The sequence below is a fragment of the Caretta caretta genome, chromosome 6 (genome assembly GCF_965140235.1).
Source record: "Caretta caretta isolate rCarCar2 chromosome 6, rCarCar1.hap1, whole genome shotgun sequence".
NCBI classification, from domain to species: domain Eukaryota; kingdom Metazoa; phylum Chordata; order Testudines; family Cheloniidae; genus Caretta; species Caretta caretta.
This window is the reverse complement of record NC_134211.1, coordinates 32,361,984-32,376,250: the sequence shown is the minus strand read 5'-3', so window position 1 is coordinate 32,376,250 and position 14,267 is coordinate 32,361,984. Positions and strand designations below refer to the sequence as shown.

Here is a 14,267-nt window from a genome sequence, read left to right as displayed (position 1 = left end):
GAACCCCCTTTCAGGTAGTTGAAAGCAGCTATCAAATCCCCCCTCATTCTTCTCTTCTGGAGGCTAAACAATCCCAGCTCCCTCAGCCTCTCCTCATAACTCATGTGTTCCAGACCCCTAATCATTTTTGTTGCCCTGTTCAGAACTGTTCAGTGCTATTCATTTCACTCTGTGAGAAGCTGCTATGGATGCATAAACCCACCAATATGTTTTAAAATAGGTATCTGCCTTGGGTTTTAGACATCAGTAAAATATTCCCAGCTGTGGATGCTCAGAAGCAAGTCTTGTGAAATCTTTGCATTTTATTAAAACAAAACAAAACAAAAAAAACAACTGCCGACATCATAGCCAAGATCTACTCCAAATACTTCCAGCTGCAGTCGAAGGGATGACTCATGCTGAAAGCTGAGGAGCTTTGCTATGACTCTTTCACTTAGTTCACATGATTTTTTTTTTTTTTTTTTTACATTCCTGTCTGTTTTTCCTTTCTTTAAAAAAAAAAAATGAGAAGGAGATTCACCCAAGGAAAATCCATACGAGGATGTGGAGCTAAAAGGCCGTCACGCAGGCCGAAAATCCCAGCAGCTCTCTGAGAATTCCCTAGATTCTTTGCACAGGATGTGGACGCCACACGACAGGAAGTACACATCACCTCCCCAGGTAATTCAGTACTTCTTAGAGTATAAGCCTTCATTTCTTACTGTGATTTAAGTTATTCTTAACCTTTTGCAAGAGAATCAACCAGGGCATAGCAGGAACAATAATTGTATCCAAGTGAGAAAAGGCATAAAGAAAAACAGTTTAGACAAACACTTCAAATAGTTACTGTAAAAACTTAAATGGCCATAATCTAGATACTCTTCAGCATCAATTTACTGTAAAGGTTTATTGTTACTTGGAACAATTCTGATATTATTGAATATATTAATTGCTAATATTTAGAAATGCCGATTCTGATCCAGCAGCTGTTGTAGTCAATGAGAGTGTTTCCACTTATTGTAATGGGACCTGTATCAGGCCCTAAACCCTTTTGATTACTGAGCCTTTCCCTACATCCATTCAAAATTCTCCACTGGGCTTTTAGAAAGGTCAGAACAAAGACGTGTTTTCATCTTGTGCAAGTGTTGTTATGTGGGGCTCACTGAGCAGCAAGGTAACTTATGTTATATTGTAAAATAGTTTTTATTGCCAAATTTAAAAAAACAAACAAACACAGTATTAAATGCATAATGAAGAAGGAGAAAGACAAAGTATCGTACCTTTTCCCCCAAAAGAACAAAACAAAAAAAAAAAAGGAGAAGCCTGAATGCCTACATTCTGGTCCTGACTTGGCTAGTGTGAATAATTTACAGCACAGTGCAAAGACCTGGAAGTCAGAGAGGTCTGCATTTTGTGGAGAATAGCCCAGAGTAGTCCAGTTTTGTGTGCAAATTGTGAAATGGTGTTGTTTTTTGTTCAATATAGGAGAATTTTCACTCAAAAATGGTCCTAGTCTCAAGCACAAATGTAGATTTAAAATATTTGCATATATAATGTTAAAATAATATGCATGTATTACTTTGACATTCAAAATTTCATTTTGGTCAAGATGTATTTTTGCATTGAATCAAGCAGACATTCACATCAGTTTCATGAAAAGGTCACACAAAGCCACATTTCCATCTTGTGAAATGGCCTCAAACCAAACTGGGACTATTTCATCACTAAATTAAATATTTTGGATCTTTTTGGCACCATGGTCCATAAAATTTTCGTAGTGTCAGCGTTTACAGTTCACATGATGGTTCAATTATAAAACAGGAACACTGGCAAAAAAGGAGGACTAAATAAGGCCAGCAAAGTGTCACTGAAAAGGCAATGACAGATGCAGAATGAGTAAGAAGACAGAGGAGAAAAAAATTGTAGCCCCAACAGAGATGAAAGAGTTACCACAGCTGATTATGATGATTTACTTGTATTATGGTAGCACCTCGAGGCCCCAAATGAGATATGCCCCACAGCGGGCCCGCGCTGTGGTTGGCAGTGTAACAGATACATAGTAAGACACAGTCCTTGCCCCCAGGAGTTTGCAGTCTAAATAGACAAAAGGTGGGAGAAAGGAAGGATTATTCTCCCCATTTTACAGGTGGGGAGGTGAGGTACAGATTGATTAAGTGACTTGCCCAAGGTCACACAGGAAGTCTTTAGTAGCAAAACCAGTAAATGAACCCAGATCCGCAGAGTCCTAGCCCTGTGTCATAGGCACAAGACTGTCCATCCACTGATAACTTCTTTCTGACAAGGGACTAGACTAGAAATTTTATTTAAATTCTGTCATAGCTATGTTGTCATTTTGCCTAGATATAAAGCAAGTAGGTAGCTACTATAGCTCATCCATGAACCTGTAGGATTTTTCAGTGATTTGAAGTATAAAAGTCACCGTCTCCTGAGGAACAGCCACTTTAGTTACTGTTCATCACCCAGTTTTTCCAGTGCTAGCAGCATAGCTGGTATTTCCTTAAAATCATGCATCATGATGAACAATATGGAAGAGATCAGGAGGTCAGCAAGCTTTGGACAATCACCTCCCAGCTGAATTCCTTTCACTAAGCTGTACACTGCTGATGATTTTTCTGGCTTGAGGACTTGTGGTAAGCAGAGACCTCAGAAACACTGGTCTGCGGTCTTTCTGAACCCCACTGTGGTTTTGATCTTCTTTCTAATATTTGAAGGATTCAGATTAAAAAAAGGAAGTGTTTTATTGATGGCATTGTGTCTGTAACACAAATCTCATGTATACCTGTCCCATGTATACCAAAAAAACATGCTTAAGCGTATAGAATATGCAGCTCCTGGAGCTCTTTAAAGAATAATGGTTGCTGCAGGAATATGAGACCCCAAAAGTGCTGGTTTGGGCTGTAATTGGTTAATCTGTTTGTTTTAAGCAAGTAGACTTCTTACTGTAGCATGTTAGTAGCTAGTTGGTTTAATAGTAAGATTAATAAATATCACATAATAGCATCTTTCATCTGAGCATCTGATTATACTCTAGAAACCTTGATTAGGCCTCTTAAATTATCTGAGGTAGGTACAGTAATTATCCTGATGCAGGTAGGTAAACTGAGGCACAGAGAGATTCAGAAAGTGGCTTGCACACATTTAAACAGTGGCTGGGCTGGAAAAAGAACCCAGGAATCTTGGCTCCTAGTCCACTGCGTTAACCCCTGGGCAGCAGTACAATATATTGCTGCCACACAATACAAAATACTGTTAGGAAACCTAGAATTGTTCATGCCCATAGATTGTTTGGTGCTTAATCAATGTAGTGAGACTCAGCTTTCCCACAGTGATCAACTAAGCAGATTCATGTTCTGAAGAGATTTTCAGAAGATTCTTCATGAACGTGAGACAGAAGAAAAACTAAGCTTCAAGTTCTTGAAATGATTGAGATAGTATTTACTGTATAGGGAAAGGCAACGTTATAGAAATACAGAAGGCCTGATTTCCCCACACCAGTGACATCAGTGGAGTTAGTCCTGATTTACATGAGTGTAAGGGAAGGGAGAATCAGACCCACTGTGTCAGTGCTCTGATCTCAGCCATACTTTTATATTGGGGTACAATATTAACATGCACACTTTATTAAATTGTCTGACCTGCACCCCACAACGTTTATGGACGTTTAGAGCCCTGATTCAAAATCCATAGGAGTCAATGTAAGACTTTCTGTTGACTCTTTGGATCAGATGCAGATCCAGATCTGATCATTTCGATTTGGACCCTTCTGTGCATAAAACCGTTGTACATGTTGCAGAGAGGATGCTTGCCTGGCAAGAAAATCTTTGTATTGCCATAACATGTTCACTAAGAGCCTTTTCCAGCTCTCTTTGAAGTCAGTTGAGTCTTTTCATTGACTTTGGAGGGAGATAGAACAGACCCCCACACAGCTGGCCTTTGCCACCATGGCTTCATGTCTGTGATAGGTGCTTCTCCAACAAATGGGATGTCAAGTTGTTCATGTTTTTGCAGCTACCTTCAAAGCCCAGCAGCCAGTCCCTGCGCATTGGCAACTGGTCCGAGAGGAAGAGCCATCGCTTACCACGACTACCCAAGCGACACAGCCATGATGACATGCTGCTTCTGGCTCAGCTTGGTATCCCCTCGTCCCCTTCCAGTCTGAATGAGGACAGTCTGAGCACCACAAGTGAGCTGCTGACCACACGCAGGGCCAGGAGGATCCCTAAGGTAATGGCCACAAGACTATTGTCCAAATTATGCATCAGTCACAAGGGTCCAGCCTTGGTTTCACTTTCACTAAGGCAAGTGCGAGTTGTCACAAGTACAGATCTTCAGTCCTGCTCTGACCATGCAAAACAGCCCTTTGATTGGCTTAACTGGCCCCTTAAGGATTCTCTCTGCACTGGGGAATGCTCTGATGATGTGGATCCGCAGTAGTGGCTGCTATTCCACCCCACCTCCTGCCCTGGGCCTAAGGGACGTGCCTGAGGAAAAGGAGATATGATCAAGGGATCCCTTCCCCACTGTGATCTCAGCTGCTGGAATGGCCTCTTGGGAACTAGGGGACTGCCAGCTTAAGTTAGCACAGCCTGCAGGCTGCTCTGATATGTGTTGGGTATCTGGGCAGGTGCAGATTGGCCCCAGGATCTGGGAGCAACAAAGATGGCTTAAAGCTTCCCTTGTCCCAGTAGCTGGTTTCATGCTGTTCACAGCTCAGCCAGTCTGGAGGACCTTGCCCAGTATGTCTGTACAGCATTTATCCATCAATTAAGTCTGTTTTCCCTGCAGAAAGAAATGTTGTGTCCAGATTTGAAACAGCCAGCAGAAGAGCTAGGAACTGTGGGGAGCAGAGGGAGATCTCACTGTTTACACACATTGGCTGCATGCAGTGGAGCTGGGATGAGAGATCCTCCCCTGGAGGTGGGGTGGCTCTGCACTGCTCCCAGCTGAGCGTGGGCCTTCATTATGGCCCAGTATATTAAACACCCTTTTGCCAGCCTCACCTAGCTCAATATTTTATTCAGCTTTTCCACTGTTTAAAACAATCACATGATTTTCTGAAAGCTCTATAAGGCCGAGCATTGTACGATACCTAGCTCGAGGAGTCTGAACTTGTAACTGTTGATCTATCACTGTTTATAATGTTCAGTACGCATCTTAAGATTTTTGCTTCTTTTTCTTTTTCTTTTCTTTTTTTTTCTTTAAAAGTTTTGTTTATTACAACTGTTCCCAAGGCAATCTCCACTGACCTAACATGGGCCCTATGCTTGACTCACAGCCTGTGCAGACCAGATCAACTTACAGATACAAAATAAAAATTAATTAAATTTAACGCTTTCGGCCAAATAAAAAGTTTCAATGTAAAGTGGGAAATGAAATAATTGCCTGGTACAATAGCATCAAGGAGGAGAGAATTGCCAACATGTTTATTTTTAGCCTGTGAACAATGCTAGTTTTTATTGTACATTTCGCTCTTTCCTGTTCTATAGAGCAGTGTTTTCAAAATGATGTAGCTATAAATATTGTGTGGACAGAAAAGGAACATTTTTATATTTCTGAAATTCTGCCTAAGCAGGAAGCAAACGAAAATGAAGGCAACTAATAATATGCCCTTAAATAATTCTATCAGGACCAGATTCTGATATCCTTACTCACACTGAGTATAATACCTTACGTCAGGAGTAAGATGTTACTCAATGGGACTTCAGTGGGTCTACCCCTGGAGTAAGTTACTACTCAATGTAAGTAAAAGTGGCAAAATTTGGCCCTTAATTTTGTACCTCTTTCCTCCATTTGTTTCTTTGATTTAAAGGGATAGCATCATCTTGAAAATTACCATTGTTGCCAACTCTCACAACTTTATTGCAAGTCTCACAATATTTGATATTTTCTTAAAGCCTTAGCTCCTGGAATCATGTGATTATGGGAGAACCTCAACTTTCATTAAAAGAAAAAATTAGTTTCTAGCCCTTGTGGAGAAAAGCTTGAAAATGTGATTCCCAAAGACACAGAAACTAAAAGGCAAAAATAAATAAATAAATAAATGAAATAAAACAACTATCTTTTTAAAATGTCATGATTTTTAAGTCAGTCTCATGGTTTTAAGGGGCCTGACATAGGATTTTTGAAGTGGTGGGTTTGGCGATACTAGAGACTACTTGTGGAGTAAAGTACTACTCAACATGAGTAAAAGCAGCAGAATTTGTCCCTTTAATTTTGTACCTCTCTTTCCTCCTTTTTGTTTCTCCAGTGAAAGGGACTCTGTTAACTCGAAAATCATATTTCCACCTGAAAATTGTGTATCTCTTATTATAACAAGTATTACCCAAGGTGATCTGAACTGACTAAAATTGATCAGTGAGAAATTATTTGTTCCTCTGCTTGCTTTGTGCATTTGACAGCGCTTTGTGTGGAGTCAGTTTCAGTGTGATCTTGATGGTCAATTGCACCGATTCCCAGAGCAACCTCATTTGGCCTTAATGTAACTGTTGTCACCAGCATGGTGACATCACTCTGATATGCTGCTCTATGGGGAGTTCACGTCCATGCTCTTCCCCAGGCGTTGAAAAAAGGTGTTTACTACAAACAGCAAAACTGGTATGGGGGGCTCGCTGTCAGCCTGGGGTTCAGTCCGCTGCTAGCCGCAGGTCCCGGATACCAGTTGGGGGGGCTCTGCTGCTGGCCTGGGGTCCCAGCCGCCGGCCTGGGGCTCTGCTCTTGGCCTCAGCCCGGGGCTCTGCAGCCGCCCCCAGCTGTGGCCCTCTGGCCCCAGCCTGGGGTAGTGAGGGGTGCAGACAGGGCCAAGAGGGGGCGCAGCTCAGCATGGATCGCATGGATTCTTAATACTGGCACGTGAAACCTTAAATTAGAATAAATAAATGAAGGCTGAAGACTCGGCACACACTTCTGAAAGGTTGCCGACCCCTGGGTTAGATCCTCAGCTGGTGTAATTAGGCATTAAAGTCAATGGAACTATGCTGATTTACACTAGCTAAGGATCTGGCCCTGTATCGCAAAATATTTTACAGAATTGGAGTCAAATTATGTAGTCCTTAGTGGAGCAAACTATGTCCCTGATTCAGGAAGAGGCTTAAGCATGTGTCAGTGGGACAAAGCAGGTGTTTAAAGTTAGGCATATTCTTAAGGACCTCCGTGAATTGGGACCTAAGAATTTAGCTCAACTGAGGATCACAGAATCTGGCCGGAAGCAGTGCAGATACAGAGATAAACGGTAGCACACAGACCAAGAGAGAGAGATTACAAGGCATAGGGTCACATTTTCAAAAGCACCTAAGTAATTTATGAGCTTAAATCCCATTTTTATACAGTACTTTTAGCACTGTTGACAGTTTTACCCCTAGATAAAGGGGTTTTCAACTGAGACTGGAAATAGGATGGAGAATCACTGAGGAGGAGAGAGACAGGAAGGCAGTTCCAGACGGCAGAAGCTGCAGAGGACAAAGCTGTCATGCCAGTAGGGGTCAGATTATGTGGAGGGTCAGAAGGAAATAAATGAAGATACATAAAAGATTTCTAAAGAGAAAAATGTTTACACTCGCTGTTTGTTTGTCATCCAGGTGATAGTGTATTCTAATGTTTCACCTTCCTGGTTTCTTTTTTGCAGCTTGTACAAAGGATCAATTCTATCTATAGTGCAAAAAGAGGGAAAAAAAGATTGAAGAAGCTTTCAATGTCCAATATTGAGACAGCATCACTGCGAGGTATAACACAAATCTCTTGGTCTAATGAGACAATACGGTACTTTATCCATGTGAATGTTATAGGAATTCGCAAAAAGAAAAGGAGTACTTGTGGCACCTTAGAGACTAACCAATTTATTTGAGCATGAGCTTTCGTGAGCTACAGCTCACTTCATCGTAGCTCATGAAAGCTCATGCTCAAATAAATTGGTTAGTCTCTAAGGTGCCACAAGTACTCCTTTTCTTGTTGCGAATACAGACTAACACGGCTGTTACTCTGAAACCTGTTATAGGAATTGTTATCCAGCCTTCTGCAGATATTCCCCTCTTTGATCCACAGTGTATATTTTTCTGTGATCTCCTACACTTGCTCTGTTTGTCATGTCCCATTGACATCAGTGGAAGTTCTGCGTCCTGGAAAGGGAAATATTGGATGGCTTAAAACTAACTCAGGCTCAGATCCCACACCAAGGTCTGTCCCACCAACACCAACCCCTGGCTAAACTCCTCGCTCTAGCCCCTTAGTCCTTAATTAACTTCTACGGGATTTTGCTTTTGTAGATGTTGTACAAAATTCACAGTCTTGTCCCTGCAATTCATTTGTGCTTTTTCCTGGCACAAAATTGTGGACTTAATTCACTGTGTGCTCAAGATTACACCTGCAAAAACACTGGCCCAGTTAGCAAATCAGGCCCTAAATGTTTATATTTGCTTAGAGAAGTAGTTCAGAAAGTTTTCCATTCCGAGAATCTGTGTGAGAGTATGTGTGTACATGCAGATGTGTAAATGTGCATGTGTGTAGTTTGAGCATTGTGGAACTTTCATGTGAACACTGTTCAAAACTCCCTCTCAGATCAGGTCACATTTCACATGTTCTTCATGTACTATGCTCCATGTCCAGCCAGCTTGAGGTCTTGCACTAATGAAGCCCACAAGAGCCTCCCTAGAGTTCTTTGATGCCATGCAACCTCCTTTCAAAAAGCTGAGAACAAGTGGAAGCGCTCAAATCATTTTTCAGAATGATGCATCCACCCATGTAGTTTTACACAGGTGGGGATTCAGTGAAACAGGCTTTGCTGTAAAGGGATCTAAACCTTTGTGCTTTCAGCTAGGCTGTACCCTGAATCTCAAACATAAGAATAATCCTATTCCAATTAACAGTCTCCAAAAATTGATCCTTTGAACCACTGATTTTGTGCAGTTTGAAACTCCAGCACAGAGTGTGTTGATCGCAGAGCTAAGCATTGCACCTTAGCCAAAAAATAAACATCTAAAAAAGTTGTTGTTTTGCCTTTAACATACATCTCTTTGTCTCTTTTGCAGATGAGAACAGTGAGAGTGAAAGTGACTCAGATGACAGGTTTAAAGGTGAGGGGTTAGTCCGTGTTAGCTTCCAGTCAGTCACACTTGCAGTCCCCATCAAAATAAATGCTCCTTTTATTGCATGATGTTCCTCTTCATGGGAGGACGTGAAATTTGATTTCCTCTTTGAAACCTGCTACCCCCACTACCTCCTGACTCCATTCACAAAGTTTGGAAATGCAGGATCATGAACATGGTATAAATATTGGAAATCAGGTGCATGGTGAACTGTGAGGGTCTAACTGATTTTAGGGGAAGGAGAAGCCATGAAACATGAGGAACCTGCTTTGGTAATGCCTGGTATGCTGGCATTTTCCTTTAAAGATGCACTTGCCTATGCGTGTGCACATGTATATGTCTGCAGACTCCAGATAGTAAAAACTAGTGTTAGCTGTGCATCAGGGAGACTAGCCTAGCATCTACATAAGAACGGCCATACTGGGTCAGACTAAAGATCCATCAAGCCCAGTATCCTGTCCTCTGACAGTGGCCAATGGCAGGTGCCCCAAAGGGAATGAACAGAACAGGTAATCATCAAGTGATCCATGCCCTGTCACCCAATCCCAGCTTCTGGCAAACAGAGGCTAAGGACACCATTCCTGCCCATCCTGGCTAATAGCCATTGATGGACCTATCTTCCATGAATCTATCTAACTCCCTTTTGAACCCTGTTATAGTATTGGCCTTCACAACACCCTCTGGCAAGGAGTTCCAGAGGTTGACAGTGCGTTACATGCAGTACACTTGGCTCAAGCCTGAGGAATTACTCCTTCATTTTCGGGAGCACTGAAATTCAGACCAAACTATAAAAAGGAAGGAAAGCAGCAGGGTTCTTCCTCTGCACCAGAAATTGTTTCTATTGATTTTCTTTTTATTGATTTAAAATACCACACAATATTAATCACAGGGAAAAAGAAAACAGTAGTGCAGAACTGTGGCTCTGAGCTGGGGAGTGGAATGCACAGTTATGTGCGTGTCTCTGTAATGGGCTGGAGCTGTTTTAGGTGCTATCAGTGTCCCGCTCTCTTCGGGAGAACTGAGCAGGCTGGTAGGGTTCTCTGAGAAAAGAGCATTCAATTCCAGGTGCTGGTGATGTGAGCATGCACTGTGTGGTTCCCTGTCATCCTGTTTAATTTTAGCCCGCAGTTTGGATACACTGTAACCTGCTTGCATGCCTAGAAGCCTCTGTGTAAAATGGAGACAGCATGTTAAACCTTACCGGTCACACTGCCCGTACAGAGCATGGGATACATTTCATAATGTGCCTGTATAATATCTTTCTAATTGAAGAAAAAGTGTCTTTGGATAGTAAATGGCTTGTGGAAACTATCCCCACTCTCTGAGTTATGTCAGGCTGAGTCCTGGCCCAGTTCCCATGGCCGAAAGAGGTGCATTAGTCCCATGGAAATAGGCTGTACATGGGAGTGAATGGCATGGGGAGAGAATCGCTTCTGTTCTCTGGGCAGCTGTCAGTGAGCTACCGCTGCCCTCAACAGCCTGATGCAAATCCTAGTCCTGACTCTCTCTGCAGCGGAAACGGCACCACTTACTTGCACCCCAAGCTGTGGCTGGAGGAGAGAAAGGAGTGTCGGGGCTGGGCTCCTTCATTACTTGAGGGAGCATTTGGGTCTCACGGGGAACTTGGGAGCTTCTCCCCTCATTGTGGGGGATCATCAGTCTGATGGGTCCATCTTAATAACTCATCAATATGGAGGCAGTTCTGCCTGTTGCGAAGACTGGGTTATGGGGTCACGGAGGCAGATGGAAGAGAATGGACATAGCCATGTCTTTTTGCACGCGTAGGGCCAGATTAGGTTGCCCATGTGCAAGGATCCTGGGGTGGAGAGGTGAGCGCGAGGATGCAGAGAGCCCTTTCCCACTTAATGTTTGTGCACAGGAGGCTGTAGTATGGCTGCTTGCATTGCCCAAGCAATTTGGGGGCTGTTGCTAACATGTTAGGATCAGAGCTGGGTGTGACCATGACTTCATCCCTGCCCTGCACATTAGCTAGTGTCAGAAGGGAGTCCCGTGGGGAACTCAAGCTCCCCCTTTTCTAAATGCCTTGGGCACCCAGGAGCTTGTGCCACACAGCACTCATGGGGAAGGCACTGTGCCTTATATATTAGAGAGCCACGGTGTGTTTCTTCAGCATCGCTAGGTGCCCTACACACCGTTCCCTACAGGCCAGCAGACGCATAATTTGGTTCACGTTAAATTCCTTGGTGATAATCAGCAGCAGTGGGATAGAAACTACAGAAAATGTTGCAGATACTCTGATGGGGGTTGTAGCATCAAGCTGTGGTCATTAAAGATTGACAGGCTGTGCTACTGGTCTTTCCTGATCTAGCCCAGGTCTGAGTCTGATCTGTTACCCTCACCAAGCCCCTTGCAGACATATACACAAGAACACAATTTAGCCCTTCACTCACTTACTTCCCTGGTCCTTCTCACATGAACAGAGAGCAACAATACCCGAAGTCCAAAGGTGCAAACAATTCGATGTTTACTGGGGTGAACTTCCAGCAAGCATGATTCCAGTTTCCTTCCTTAGTATCCCCCTTCCCAGCTCTAACACCACAGAGCCTTACATCTGTGTCCCTGTTCCCATTCCTGCCCTTAGCCAAACATGATTCCAATTTCCCTGTTCCCATTCCTGCCCTTAGCCAAACATGATTCCAATTTCCCCACCCCCATTCCCTGTTCCCATCCCCCCACCCACCTACTTCCTGATTGACTGCAGACTATATAGTAAAACTTGACTTCTGCTTTGCTATACCTTAACCAATCATTTTCCTGAAATTTAACTAACCAATCCTAACATATTGTAACATGATTATGTAACCAATTATATCCCACTACCTTAATTAGTTTACACCCAGCAAAATTAATTATACAGCAGACAGGAACAATCACAGAACCAGACAGAGATTATACAGACAAACAATAGCAAAGTGGGAACTACAATGACAAAACAATACAGAAGTGAGGATTTCACACCCCAGCTATTGATAAGTGAGTTCTTGCCAGACAGGATGCTATCAAACTAAGTTTCCTTTTACATTTTCTAGGCACTTCCCTTTCTCTGGAGGTGATAGGCACTATCAGGACAGGATTGTATTCCTAACAGCCCAATAGCACCTTCTTTCCATGTGACTAGTTTGGAATGTGAGGATGTGACCGGTCACTTCCCAGCTTATGGCTGCCTCTGTTGTTTAGCCAAAGGCCTTAGCCTAAGAACAGGGCCTCAGATTGTCACAGTAAGAGAAGGACCTTACACTGGCAGACAGTGATATTGATTCTTTCTTTTATACCTCTATAACTAGCCAACTGATAAGAATACACCTAAATTCTTAAGTATAGGCCTTTACAGACAGGCTTGAATATCTATATCCTAACAGCCCTATATGTATAGAACAAACCGAACTTTGGCAGGGTTAAAGTTCTATGAGTTGCAAATGATTCCACTAGCTTAGTGTTACATCATTTCAATTCTTGCAGAAGGCTTTGATTTATGGGTGGAATTAATAAGAGAGAGCACAGCATGAACGTCTACTTTTAAAGGGGAACATGTTTGGACTAAGATCTTGACAAACATCAAGTCCTTTCTGAATGTCTGCGGCTTACACGTCAGTTCCAGGTAACAATCTTTCTTTCTTTGTAAATGCTAGCTCATACCCAGCGTCTCGTCCACATCCAGTCAATGCTGAAGAGGGCTCCTAGTTACCGCACCCTGGAATTGGAGCTGATTGAATGGCAGGAGCGAGAGCTGTTTGAGTATTTTGTGGTAGTGTCTCTGAAAAAGAAACCTTCTAAAAATACTTATCTCCCCGAAGTGACATATCAATTTCCCAAGGTAAAGCAACAACCTACCTTGTTTGTGGTTACCTATTTTCAATGCATTTAAGACGTTTTGGCCAAGATCAAGAAAAGGAGCACGTAATAGGAATCTGCTTTTAAGCTGGGTCAATAGACCTGATCTCTGAATTTATCCAGAGCTTTCTGTTCTAAAATGCATCTTATGTTGAGAGCAGGGAGAAAGAGGCTCGGCTATTTCAGAAATGTTTTGCACATTCTATAGCATATCCTTTCCCAGCACTGAAGAGTTTGGCCTAATTGGGAGCACTTAGTTGCTGAGTTTTAATTTAGTTTCCAAATATTTCGTAGACATTTTAACCAGGTCTGGCTGCACAGTATTAGGGTCTGATCCAAAGTCTATTGAAGTCAGTGGAAAGACTCTTAATGACCTCAGTGGGTTTTGGATCATACCCTGACAGCTGATGCTGACTTTGAGGTAGGTTTGCATTTTGAAGTGCTGAGATGCACTGGTTTCACAAGAACATCAGGTGACTCTGGGACAAAGTTGTTTCAGATGAATTTTTTAAAATGTTAGCCATGAGGATTAATTTTATTGTGGTAGCTCTTAGATTCCCCATCATGGATGATGGCCCTGTTCTGTTAGACACTGTACAAGAACAGAACAGGATGGTCCTTGCCCCAATGGGTTAATTAGGAAACCTATTGCTGAGACTGTTCATTACAAATGACTGACTTGCTCAAGCTGGAATCAAGTGAATCTGATTTCATCCACCACAGCTTGAAAGGCCCACCAAGCAAGTGCGAGAAGCAGAGGAGCGTCTCAAAGCCATCCCACAATTCTGCTTTCCTGATGCCAAGGACTGGATCCCAGTATCAGAATACAACAGGTAAACCCTCCTGTATGTGTCTCCTGCTCAGTGTGGTTGGCGTGTACCTGTCAGAGTGACAGAAATGCCCTTGCCCACATAAGGAAGTAGCAGTTTTGAGTCTTGCCCATTTCACACTCAGGAAGCGGTATTTAATTTTTATTTTTTTTAAAGTTCCATAATATTTTTCCTTTTCCTTGTTTTGCCTGATTTACAAACCTGTGTTGTTGGGGGGAAGCAGTTGGAGGGTTTGTCACAATGCCAAGTCCAAATGCAGAAATAGATCTGTGAAAAAGCTGAAAGACAGAGGCTGATTCTCCTCTGTCTGGCACCATGTGTAGTCATTTACCCCCAGAAAAAGTGAGTGCCAGATGAATGTAAAACTCTGTGGGCCAGATCCTTTGCTGGCTTGAGTTGACATAGCACCATATGTTTCAGTGGAGCTACACTAATATACATCTGCTGAGGCTCTGGTCCTACCATGCTGGTTTGCACAGAGTTAAATGGCTACATGAGAGGCACGTCA

At 42.7% G+C, this 14,267-nt stretch overlaps 1 protein-coding gene across 12 annotated transcripts in view; it reads left to right on the top strand.

Annotated features, from left to right (window-relative positions):
• Window positions 1-14,267, top strand: part of DENND2B (DENN domain containing 2B) — a 286,057-nt gene that overhangs the window by 203,237 nt on the left and 68,553 nt on the right. For 8 of the 12 annotated variants that reach the window (XM_048854347.2, XM_048854354.2, XM_048854349.2 and 5 more), the window contains 6 exons: window positions 509-660; window positions 4,009-4,224; window positions 7,622-7,718; window positions 9,021-9,065; window positions 12,728-12,912; window positions 13,653-13,762. In XM_048854347.2, coding sequence (XP_048710304.1) covers window positions 509-660; window positions 4,009-4,224; window positions 7,622-7,718; window positions 9,021-9,065; window positions 12,728-12,912; window positions 13,653-13,762 — 805 coding nt within the window. The remainder of the gene's footprint in view (window positions 1-508; window positions 661-4,008; window positions 4,225-7,621; window positions 7,719-9,020; window positions 9,066-12,727; window positions 12,913-13,652; window positions 13,763-14,267) is intronic. The other 4 variants (XM_048854351.2, XM_075129399.1, XM_048854356.2 and 1 more) reach the window with 1 other exon arrangement.